The sequence below is a fragment of the Solanum tuberosum genome, unplaced genomic scaffold (genome assembly GCF_000226075.1).
Source record: "Solanum tuberosum cultivar DM 1-3 516 R44 unplaced genomic scaffold, SolTub_3.0 scf00306, whole genome shotgun sequence".
Lineage (NCBI taxonomy): Eukaryota > Viridiplantae > Streptophyta > Magnoliopsida > Solanales > Solanaceae > Solanum > Solanum tuberosum.
Window position 1 is genome coordinate 570432 of NW_006239228.1, and position 12590 is coordinate 583021.

A 12590-nucleotide genomic window follows, 5' to 3' on the forward strand; every position below is an offset into this window, starting at 1 on the left:
TTAAAAATCATATAAAATTTTCAATAACTTCTCAAATTCCATAATATGACATAAATTATATATATATATATATATATTGGGCCCCGTGCTGGCACGGGGTCTTATATCTAGTATATATATATATATATATATATATAAAAGTGTGGATAACCACATAGGTGACGGTCAACATGTTTGCTTCACCTGTGTGGTTCCACACTTACATATACATTTGCCTATTTTTTTTCTTCGTTTTAATTTGTTTGTCTTATTTTTTTATTTTATTTTATATATTTAACAATTGCATAAAAAATACTATAAATCATGATAATTGACAACTTAAATTATTTTTAAAAAAAACATATTAAAAAATCGATTGCTTATAAAAAAATCGATTGATTCATAAAATTAATCTATCTGTGTCACATAAAATGGGATAAAGAAGTAACATGTATTATTTAATTTGGAAACTAAGTAAAAAGTATTGTAAATCTCAATTATTAACAACATATTAACTCTTGAAATTCTATTTGTGCTACATATACTGGGGACAAGAGAAGTAACATATATTATTTAAAATTACGTAAAAATTACTATAAATTACAATAATTAACAACTTAAAATATTTAAAAAACATGTTAAAATGTAATTGACTCTCTAAATTTTATTAATGTCACATTTAGTGAGACAAAAAAATAACAGATGTTAGGCCCGTGATAGCACGAACACTTGTATCTAGTATATATATGGGAAAATTACGCGATTAAGCAAACTTATACTAATTAATTATTCATTAAAGCTATAGTTTATTTTAAATACCATTCGCCACCAAATTTCGATTACAATTACGTTGCCGATTTTTTCTATCTATATAAGCATGTATGCTGTCCCTTTTCATATATAGAAATGATTCCTTGTCTTTCTTAACAATCCTTTACCTTATTTTCTTCTTAAATTCCTCAACATAAATTGATTTTAAAATTTAAAATTTGAAATTCTTTTCTCTCAAATCGTGTTTCCTAATTTTCAGGGCACTCTTATGCGGTTTAAGTTCTTTTTTTTTTAGATCAGTCCATTCTTATTTTTTTTAATTTGTACTTGTATATGACTGCAATTTCGTATGATTTTTCAGATTTATAGTTAGATACAATTAAAATACGGATGAAGAAACATTCAAAATAGCTATGAGATATATTACAACAAATATATAAGATAAATCAGTTGTGAATTATACATATACAAATATTTAAGTACAAATCAGTTGTCACTATTTCTTTTATACAATTACAGACAAAAATAACTAATTGATACAAACAATAATTTCACAGAAAAAATAGTTATCAATCAATTATACATATACAAATATTAATTCCACAAAAAAAAATAGAATTATGTGAATTATACATATACAAAATATACAAATATAAATCAATTGCCACTTTTCATTTTATACAATTACAAATGTAACTAGCTAATTTGTACATACACTAATTCCACATAAACTATAGTCATCAATCAATTATACATATACAAAAATTGATTCCACCAAAAATAAAACCGAATAATATACCAATACAAACCACCTTTTGAAGAATACGTTTATACAATTACGGACGAAAATAGTTAATTTATACAAACACAATTCCACGCAAACTACCGTAATCAATGAATTGAATCAATCAATAATTAATTTATACAATAAAAAATAAAAATCAATCGATACAAATCAATTTATACATATTTGGAAGGAAGGAAAGTCATATTCGATATGAAAGTCTTAAGAGATACTATTCCATGAATTAAGGGATTGTTTATCTTTTCCCAACTGATCCACATTACCGTCATTATCCTTTAAAAAAATTGAAAATTTTGTTTGGTATAAAATACCACATAATCGAGAATTATACAAACACTGGCTCATAGTCATTTAAATTATAGTTATAACCTGTAAATATGCAAACTATAGCTACAGAGCCTAATTAAATTTATTTTTATGGCTATATGTGAAATTTCCTCTATATATATTCCACAAAAGAAAATAAAAATACAAATACAAATATTGGAGATGATTTTTAACGGCAAACAAATAAAATTTTACTAAAAAAACGTGAAACTTGATGCTTGATGAAACTGAACAAAGAAACTAATTGAAGAAAACAAAAATAAAAAGGTAGCAACTCACAAGAACAAATTTAATGAATTAAGATGTTTATAATTGAGTTTAATTTTATATGATTTATTTAATCTAGTGAGTCTTGCGAGTGAGTTATTTTAGGGGAAATTCAGTACATTTTTGTTTGATTTGGTAAATTTCATTTAAAATATGGGCATATTTAAATATTTTTACAACGACATGAATATATTTGATCTAATAGTTTAAGATTGGACAAAAAAATTTAATTAATAAACGAAAACAAAAGGGTCTAAAGGATTATTTGATTATTTTCTGTTATTTCCACTTTACTCTTTCTTCTCCCTTTACTTCCTAAACCCTAGTCTAAACCCCTTCTCTTCATAAAATTGTTGAAGTTGTGGAGCTATGGACATTGATAGAAAAGATGGGCGAACAGCGAATCAATTGAGACCATTGAGTTGCTCTCGTAATGTTCTTAATCGCGCTCATGGCTCTGCAAGTTGGTCTCAAGGTATTTAAATGATAAATTTCGGTAATTCATTTTAGTCGTTTTCATTTAAAGTTGGAGACTTTTATACTTGTACAGGGGAGACAAAAGTTCTTGCTGCTGTTTATGGACCAAAAGCTGGAACAAACAAGAACGAGAATCCAGAAAAGGCATGTTTTGAAGTCATTTGGAAGCCGAAAACCGGGCAGATTGGTTAGTTTCACTAAACGCAGTGATGGGCCTTGTCATACACTTTTTGTTACTAATTGATGAATTGCAGTGTTTGATATTTTCATTCAACAAATTGTTTGGTGCTGCTACATTATATGTGTGAATGGGGCATGATCACGATAGAAGTTTCTCCTTTTGTAATTCAAAATCTACTTTGTGTTTAGGTAAAGAGGAGAAGGAGTATGAGATGATTTTGAAGAAGACTGTGCAAAGCATTTGTGTTTTGAATGTTCATCCAAATACCACCACGTCTATTATCATTCAGGTGAGACAATCTATAAGTACGGAGGAACTTCATTCAATAGGCATTTGTTAACCTTACCTGCTGCAATTAACGATGTTAACTGTTAGAGATTTGTATGTCAGTAGAATTGTAAAGAATGTCAAGTGTAAGACAGCCTAAACTATTAAACACTGAAAAGGAAGTGGTTCAAATAGAGCAAGATGAATAGTGAGTAATCATGTAGCCAACTCCAACTAGCTAGGGATTGAGGATAGCTGCCGTCGTCGTTGTATATATGGGGTTCAGGTCTTCAATCTGTTGGTGGACGAGTTGTTAGCTTTGTACTATAGCTGTAGTCTGGATGGAGAACTTGAGTTTATTCTGGAAGGAAACTAATTAACACTCACAACTTACAGCTCTTACATGTTTAGAAGACTATAGTTCTTGAAGGAAGTCGGAAGGCAATAAACTTATTAGGGAAGTAGTGAAATTTTGGACTTTTTTTTTTATTAGGTAAATTATTTCTTTGTTATTGGGGAAATCCCTGTCTACAAGCAATATACCAAAAAGTAGAGACCCTACAATAAGACATGGTTCTTGACAAAAGTTACCTATATACGAACCAGAGCTCAAAGGTGTGGCAAAAGGAAACTAGAGGTGTCATGATATTCCTCCAATAAACAAAATCTTGTTCTACCCTTCTATTTCTCTCCTTCCAAACTACTCACATAAGAGCTAGAGGAGCAACATTCCATGTTGATGGTCTTCTTTTACTAACTGTAACAAGCTTAAGAAGATGATGAAAGTACTTATAGTGAATTAGATATTTCAGAGCAGATCGGAATGCAAAGTAGAAAGATGTTCATTGTAGCAGTTACAACTATCTAAAGAGAAGAATAGTAATAGGAAAATATGAAGAGAGAAGCAGTAGGACAAAATGTTGAGAAACGGGTATATGATATCCCTTCTTTACAAGGGACCAACATCATACCATTAACTCAAAGCATAGTAGGCTGTAATCTGTGATTCAAAGAACATCATATAATGCATGTAAAGAGGCTATGGTACTTAATGATGAAGACTAAATCACCTAGATTGGCAATGAATAATGATTTTGTTGCAGTCACTTATAGCCCAAGTCTGGAGTAGAGCTTTTAAATGTCCCTCTGTTTCACCTTTTGAGGGATTAAAGACAATTGGGCCACATAGATGTTATGAATTTTGTTTCTTGTTTATTTCTGTCTTTTCACTTTGTTTCGTCATTTACTCAATTAAGCATGAAAGCTGAAGTGCACGTTCTAGCCACTTTTGTTGGGGCTAAAAAGTATTCCCATCAGTATACTAAGATATTGGAGTGCCGTGTAGGCATTGATGAACATTACATTTATACCCATATAAGACAGTTGTGTTGATTGAACTAGGTTTTGACATCTTTGTTGGTTGGCCATGTGTCTATCTGAAACTCATGATATCAGAAAGCTCATGCTTCTATGCATAATGATTTTGTTAGTTTTTTTTTTGCTAATTGCGAATTGTATATTATATTTGTTTAATCATAATGATAGCTCTGACCAAAATTTAAGTAGTTAAATTCTGATGCAGGTTGTCAACGATGATGGAGCTGTATCCTTAGTTATTGAACTCTTTCTGTTGCTACAATTTAGACGATTTACACCCTGATATCTGAGAGTGCTCAGGGATGATGGGAAGAGAGCTCTCATCAATTTGAATAATCGATCAAACCATCAAATTACTACGTGAATGAGCATACCAATTTTTTTATCCCAGATGATTACTTAAAAAAATGGATTGAGTATTAGTTTGCATTACAGCTTCATTTAATACTCTGTCCTAGAAACTGGTTAGATTTGATGCTTTTTAAGAGTCAAATGTTTTAAGGGATCATTACTTCCACACGCCCAGTCCTGCCAACGGGAGTGTGGACATCATTTTATGGGGGCCCAACATTTGGTTAACCTAGAATTAGGACGAGTTTGACTTCGATACCACGTTAAAGAAATTGACGGTGAGACTAGCTCAACCTCAAAAGCTATCTCATGAGGTGACTAATAATTGCTCAGGACCATATAAAGAGACCAAATGCACATTCCACAAGAAATGTGGGACAACTTAACATAGTTTGGTGATACTATATGAAGTAGATCAGTTAGTAGATTTCATAGGCTCTTTGTAATCATGACTACTTGGCCTTTGAATGTTTTTTTGTTTGGTTGCCAGCATACCCTCATTGCTGATGAATACAACTTTACCATTCTCGAAAAAAAACATAGTTTGGTGATACTCTGTAAGGTGATCGAGAGTAGTGGTAGTGAGAAGACAGAGTATACCTATCTGCCAAAAGGTGTAACTCTTTTTATGGTCACATTTTTTACTTTTGTAATACCTAGAATGCTGAATTTTCAGGAACTAATATCCAACTAGGACATTATTATGTGACCATGATAAAACCGTTTTTAAGAAACTCAGCAAAATGACCTATCTTTTTTAAAGGGAACCACCTCTATATCGTCTATCACGTGATGTTAGAATTCTGCAAATTACTGATGTTAGATCATTCTTCAACCTTGATTTGCTCGTTAGTCAAGAAACTTCCTTGACTGCATTTTCCTAAGCTTCTTCCATGTGCCATAAATGCATTATGTGCTGCCCTTGTGGATGCTGGAATTCCTTTGAAGCACCTTGCTGGTATTAATCTTCCATCTGCAATTTTGCGATAAAGCATCATTATTTGATAATTTACTTAATGTATCAATATGAGGAAAGATGAAATGATGGAGGCTTATTGTTTTCTGTAGTTGCAATATGTTGTACTCTAACGGAGAGTGGACATATTCTACTGGACCCTAGCAAGCTAGAAGAACAGGTTTTTTTCCATTTAGTCTTTTATGTAATTTGTAAGCTTTTTTAGCATTCTTAACTAGCTCATATCATGAAATTATACTGTTGAATAATATGCTTATGTGATGATAACAGAGAATGAAGGCGTTTGTATATCTAGTTTTCCCGAACTCGACATTATCTGTGCTTCCTGAAGAAGCATTGAAAGTGAGAGGTGAACCCATGGAACATGGGCTTATAACATCTTCTACGCATGGTGTAATGTCGGGTAAGATACGAATCTATGCGCTTACATTCCTAATGTCATTTATGATTATCTGTAGAAGTTCTTTTTACTGCTAAGATTGTTGTATCATCAAAGTTGTACCGGTATGGAACTACTGGTTTTGTATTCCCCAAAATCAGCAGTCTATGCTTTTGAGATAGCACTATGCTTTTATTATGTATGGTGGGAGCTTCATTACCTCAAAGTTCTTTGTTATTCTGCCTGATTATGAAATTCTGGTTTCTGGTTAGAGCTTGTGGTTCTGAGACGTTAGTCAACAGTTTGTTGATCCCTCTTGTTGCTAGTGGATAGCTATTTGTCTGGTATCTTTACAATTAATCTCTTTACAGGAGATGCATTTTAGTTGGTCACTGTAATACATGTAGTGCATATGGAGCAATACCTTCAGCACGATGATTCACAATTGCTCTTAATTTTGTGAATTAAGTAGTTACAACATTTGCAGTCTGTAGTTGTAGTTTACTTCTCAAAAAATTGTGTTGTAGTTTGCAGTGTCAAATATGTGGAATTAATTCTGCAAAGTTTGTTTTAACCTGTTTATGGAACTGAAAAACAACATAAGATCTACTGCTAAATTTGAATTTAGTAGATGTATGTTGCTTCCCCTTAACCCCCTCTTGTATTTGTTGCCCTCCCTGCCATCGGACCCTCCATTTTCATATTGAATGATATCTGGATAAGAGTTAAAACCAATCACATTCAATGTTATATATGCATTTTAGAGCCTCATCACTTTTTGATTTTTTTAACGTAAGAAGATAGTTAGATTAAGAATGAGAAAGTGGGATCTTTTTAACCTTTGGCCTACAGTTGGTAGCTATTTTCTCTTTAAGCTATTTGATATCATTTTTGATAAACTGACAGAAAAAGTTGTCGACCACTTTAGTAGAAATCATGTTGGCTTTTGTTCCGTAAGAGTGCTTAGATCAACTGTTATGACTTGAGATGTTTCCTGTATTCAGTTGATGACTACATACGCTGTTTGGAGAGAGGACGTGCTGCCACTTCCAAGTTGTCTGATTTTTTCAGGAGAAACTTGCAATCACAAGTCCAAAGTGACTAATCCAAGTTGGGTTAAATTGATCGGATCAGCAAAAGTGAGATCTCACGACTTTCCTAGTCCGTTGTGTTGTTCGTGTTGGATCTTTGCTTGGCATAAATTGAACGTGGAGGTGTCATGATTGTTGTACATTTTGATATCATCTCGATGGCTTTGGCTACTAATCAAATAGTTGAGGTGTGGTTCTCCATGGAATGTCAGTGTAGCATATTCCCCTTTCAATTTGCAGGAGACACACCTGCGGAAAATCTAGGTAGCAAACTAATGTCTTTTCTTGATGCCAATGACATCAGTAAAAAATGGATTTCTGAGTATTAAGTTTGCATTACAGCTTCATTTAATACTCTTGTCACAGAAGCTGGTTAGACTTTGATGCTTTTTAAGAGAAGTGTTTTAAGGTATAATTCCAGAGACCTCCCCTCAAATTTGATTTGCTATGTTTTATGTACCTCCCTTATTTGAATCTTTGCAAAATTATTTTAAACTACTTATGGGCAAAAAATTTAAAAACTTATGTGTCTTTCTATAGCTGAGGCTCAGTCATGTTTCCGAGCAGGGGTGCAAAAATAGGTTTGGAACAAACCTGAATCAATTTGGGCTGCCATGGAGGCGGGGTGGGTTGAGCTTAACCCATAAATTTTTTAATTTGCCCCGCTCCACCTTGCATAACTTTTTTCATTTTCAAACTCACCCTGCGCCGCATAGACCTACTCTACATAATTTTTTTAATATTTTCTTTTTCTAGTTAAGTTTGATACAAAAAATAAAATTTATTTTTTCATTATATTGTATTAATTTAATAAGATAGTGATTTAAAAAATTATTTTTAAGAAGTCAATTGGGAAACATGTAAGAAACTGTATTATTTTTTATCGAACAATTTTCACTTACTATTTTGGATGTTTTAGTAGTTTTAAAGAATTATCTTAATTAATAATGATCTATCACTTTTGTAACATGTAAAAAGTTAAAATTAAGTTTGAACTCACATAAAATCACATATATCCACAATTCATTCGGACTTGCAATAGTTTTAAAAAATACTACTACAACCCGCCCCGCATCCCACTCACCTGGCACAATCTTAAGTTCACGCCGCACCACATAGCCTTAAACCCGCTCTACTTGGCATCCGTCCGTCCCATTGCCATCCCTAACTGGCATGACAATTGAGATATTTTGAAAAAAGGGTGGTCTAGAGAGGGTGATATACCTTGGAAATAAGTGTTTTGACTTTTGGCTCTATTCGCATAACTTCAAGTTTAACAAGCTTTGTTCAATTACAACACTCTTGACCTTGAATGTTAGTTCATGAGAGAAGCGGAAGTCAAAAATAAAAAATTAAAGACCACCCATTTTCAAAGTAGCGTGATTTCTTGATTATAGAAGCTTTACTAGCTCATTCCAACAATTATGTTACAAAATCAACACATTTATTTCTTAGATGTTGTCCAGTCCACTGAACAAGAGATTTGCATAGTCCATGGCTGTGAAAGCTTGTTTGAGCCTTTGAGTTTGGGATTTGAAGGTTGATACTTGATACATTATTAAAGCTTATAAGGAACCTGTCAATTCATTATTCACCCATGACAAACTTTTTTCCAAAAAGTGGAAACTTTTTTCCAAAAAGTGGAAACTTTTGACCAAAAATTAAATTACTAAATTATCCTTATGCAATTATAATTTTTAAGTAGATATTTCTATAGTCGATTTGGTTCCAACTTTTTGATATTTTTAGCTTAAAACTAAATCCAATTTATCATTTTTTTTAGATTAAAAATCAAAACAAAACTAAAGAAATAATGGTTCTTTTTTTTTTTTCCGATTTTGTTCGACTTTTTATTTCATTTTCAGTAGTCGGTACAGTTGACAAATCAGACTCATTATAAAGAAGGAAGCCGGTCAAGCTGTTCCAAGTTCCATGGCATGCCAATATGGAAGGGAAAATTATTTTCTACAACTTTTGAATTTTATTTTCAGTTATGAAGACTTTTACTTTTCTTTTTCATATGATGTCCACTATCCATATTAAATTTTGACCAATTTAAATTCGCACAACATAAAATTTCGCTCCGATAAAAAATAAATATTTCTGAAGAGTTTTATTTGTTCTCAAGTTATATAAAACATATAACATACTTCCCTAACTAGATTTTCCATTGGTGTATATATGTGGATATTATTTCTACTATGTCTTACCAACAAAATTTAAGGTTATGCAATACTATGGAAAATTTACAACTTTGACTTTTCAGAGTGAATAATTTATACGACACTTAATTATAGCAATTATCCTTTAAAGTTTGTTGTGATTTATATCTATTTTATGATAATAAAGTCATTCAAGTTAAATTAACTTTTCCACAAAGTTAGACTAGTTTTCCTAGCCAAAGAAAAAGAGAGGATATAATTACATAAACCTCTTCTAATTAAAGTTTAGTTTTGTAACACTTATTTCTGTTATTAGTAAGAAATAGACATAAGTGATTTTGATGAATAATTTATTATAATTGAGTAATTGTTAAGTTATTCACTCCTAATTATATGATGCAAAATTTCACCTTTAATGATTAATTAGTTAATTAATAGCATATCTTTTATGAATATTTTCTCAGTACCTCAAATTGCAAGTCAATCATGTATACTTTTTACTGAATCTTTCTTCCATTGTTTGAATTTTCAACCATCCTTACGTCCTAATTTGTATGAAAAAACATATTTTTAGTTAGCGTTTGACTCCAAGTTTTCAAATATTTTTGGCAAATTATATTTGGGTGAAGTTTCACCATGTGTTTGACTCCGAATATTTCCAAAAATATTTGACTATTTCAAAAAATATGATTTATATCCATAAGTTTTAAAAATTATTAAAAATACCCATAAATTTATATTATAATTTATAATGAATATGTTCTGTTAAAAAATAGCCTTATAACATAATTGAGAACAATCAACAACAACAAAATAACAATATAGGCAAGACAATACATTTATCGCATACTCAAACTTGTCATTTATTAAGTTATAATTATAACTCATCAAACACAAATTGTTCATTTTTTTCAATTTTATCACTCAAATTAGAACTCAAACTTTTCCGGAGGAGGTAGTAACAAATATTAGTTGGAATTAATAAATGATGGGTGCTTTTTCATAAAATATTAATGTTTGGGATAATTTTTGATTTTTTTTTTGGATAAACTACTTTATTCATATATCACTACCATATACACTAATTTTACCTCTACTTTCAAACAATTACATATATTACCACTTTTGATATTTTATATCATATATTATTGAAGATACACTCAATATTCATATCCCTTAAAACTAGGATTGATTAATTGTCTTTACATTTAAACTCTAAAATTAGTGTTTTAATTAAAAACAAATATCTTTCTCTCAGAGAGTATGAGTTATGGTAAAACTCAAACTCTAACTCTCTTTCTTCCTTTGATAAGTCGAAATTTACTGAGAAGAAACACTCCATTAAAACCAATGTTCTACATCTTGTCAACACAAACATCAAATTCTTAGCCTTTAATTTTCTCACTCTAAAATTAATCCCCCACAATCCATCATTTTATCTCGCAAGGGGAGATACCTCTCGCGCGTAGAGACAATGGATATCGTTTTAAGTAGAGATTTCAAGCCCAATAGATTTATCAAATTCGACATTGACGATGGTACCGATTGCATACCTTGTATACTATGGATCAACCAAGAAACTTCGCGTCACTTTGAGCAACACTGATGAAACAAAAGGTGAAGCAAAAACCACCGCGGTGAGATGCCCTGACCAGCCACGAATGTAATCGAAAAGTTTCAATAAGCGGAGATTTACGCATGTATTTGACACATTATTGATGTATCTGATACATTATTGAGATATGAATATATGTACCTAATTTTTATAAGTGTATCTTATTAAGTGTGTGTATCTAATGAATATCTTGGAGATTTACGTATTATTGAAAATTTACGCATGTATTTGACACAATTTGTTCTGTCATGTATCTGAGTCTCATCATATATATCTGGTCTCCTATCACGTATCTTAATATTATCATATATATTTGTTATGTTATTAATTACAATGTATCTAACTATTTTCATATTTATCTCAGATACATGTTTTTGGATATAACGTATGAAATTGATACTTGATACATCAAATTATACATATAAAAGATACATGAAATAATTTAAAAAATAATAAAATGAAACTAATTAAACATAGATACACTCCTTGATTTTTGCTTTATATTAAGGGATTTAATTAATTTAAATTTTCAGAATTAATTGTTAATGTATTTTGAAAATCCTCAATTACTCCTTTAATTAAGGAAATCCGTTACAACCAATTAATTTAAATAAATAAAATATGTATCTCGATTTTAAAATTCGACAGATACATGTATCTAGTGGATTCAGATTCATGTATCCTAAGCATGAAATATGGTAAAAGAAGTAATATTTGAAACTATCGAAATCTTAGTAATTATGACCTAAACTAGTGAGATTTATGTAGTTTGCGTTTTTTAAAAATTCCAAATATTGAAATTTGGCCCAAATACTAGTTTTTTCTAGTATTTAAAAACTTGAGATACTTGACAAATGTATTTGCCAAGCTATATGATCAAACACCACTTTCCAATTTATTTCCAACTAGTAAACTTGTCCGCGCTTCGCGCGGTTATAAAAGATTAATACACATAATTTTATCAATATTATTCCTTCTATTTTATATAAAATGAATTTTTAGACATTTTTTCATTGTTTAAAATAATTAAATTGTTCAACGTTCAAGATAAATATTAGTCCTTCCCTTAAGGTTTTACATTTTTCCAAACTCTTTTGAATAATGACTATCTTTACTTTTAAGAATAACTTGGGAATAACCAAAAGGGAAATAGTGGAAAATATAGTTTAATTTATGTCCTTGAATATTTTTCTTAATATAAAAGGAAGATGTATTTACAAAATCATTGCTATAACCTTTATTGTTAAAAACTAAAAGAATAAATTTATGAATTCTTTGTATAATCTTCTAAGTTCTTGTTGACATTCACTTTCACAAGCCGATTTATAGGACTACAATATGAAATATCAAATAATGTATAGTGACTATTAATTATTTTAGGGATTATATATAATAATAATAAGTTATTGGAGTAATGAAAATAAAAACCATTAATGTTTACATTAAAAAAAAATCTATAAAACACTAATATACTCACATGATTATCGATATATTGTCTTCATGTTATCAATATTTGCTACAAACTAATCATTGTTTACATATTTTTGATAATAAATTTAGATACT

At 30.5% G+C, this 12590-nt stretch overlaps 1 protein-coding gene across 1 annotated transcript; it reads left to right on the plus strand.

Annotated features, from left to right (window-relative positions):
* Positions 1-2413: 2413 nt before the first annotated feature.
* LOC102597142 (exosome complex exonuclease RRP46 homolog) lies at positions 2414-7692 on the plus strand. Its single transcript, XM_006359706.2, has 8 exons — positions 2414-2624; positions 2700-2813; positions 2996-3096; positions 4657-4677; positions 5688-5760; positions 5871-5938; positions 6049-6181; positions 7162-7692. The coding sequence occupies exons 1-8, from the start codon at positions 2519-2521 to the stop codon at positions 7260-7262; spliced, it is 717 nt and encodes a 238-aa protein (XP_006359768.1). The 5' UTR covers positions 2414-2518; the 3' UTR covers positions 7263-7692.
* The last annotated feature ends 4898 nt before the right edge of the window (positions 7693-12590 follow it).

Excerpts from the sequence above, each read along its gene's own strand:
- LOC102597142 (XM_006359706.2), top strand. The coding sequence starts at position 2,519 with ATGGACATTGATAGAAAAGATGGGCGAACAGCGAATCAATTGAGACCA. Across the intron at positions 5,761-5,870 it reads TCCTTTGAAGCACCTTGCTG|TTGCAATATGTTGTACTCTA; the intron begins GTATTAATCTTC and ends TGTTTTCTGTAG. Across the intron at positions 5,939-6,048 it reads CTAGCAAGCTAGAAGAACAG|AGAATGAAGGCGTTTGTATA; the intron begins GTTTTTTTCCAT and ends TGATGATAACAG.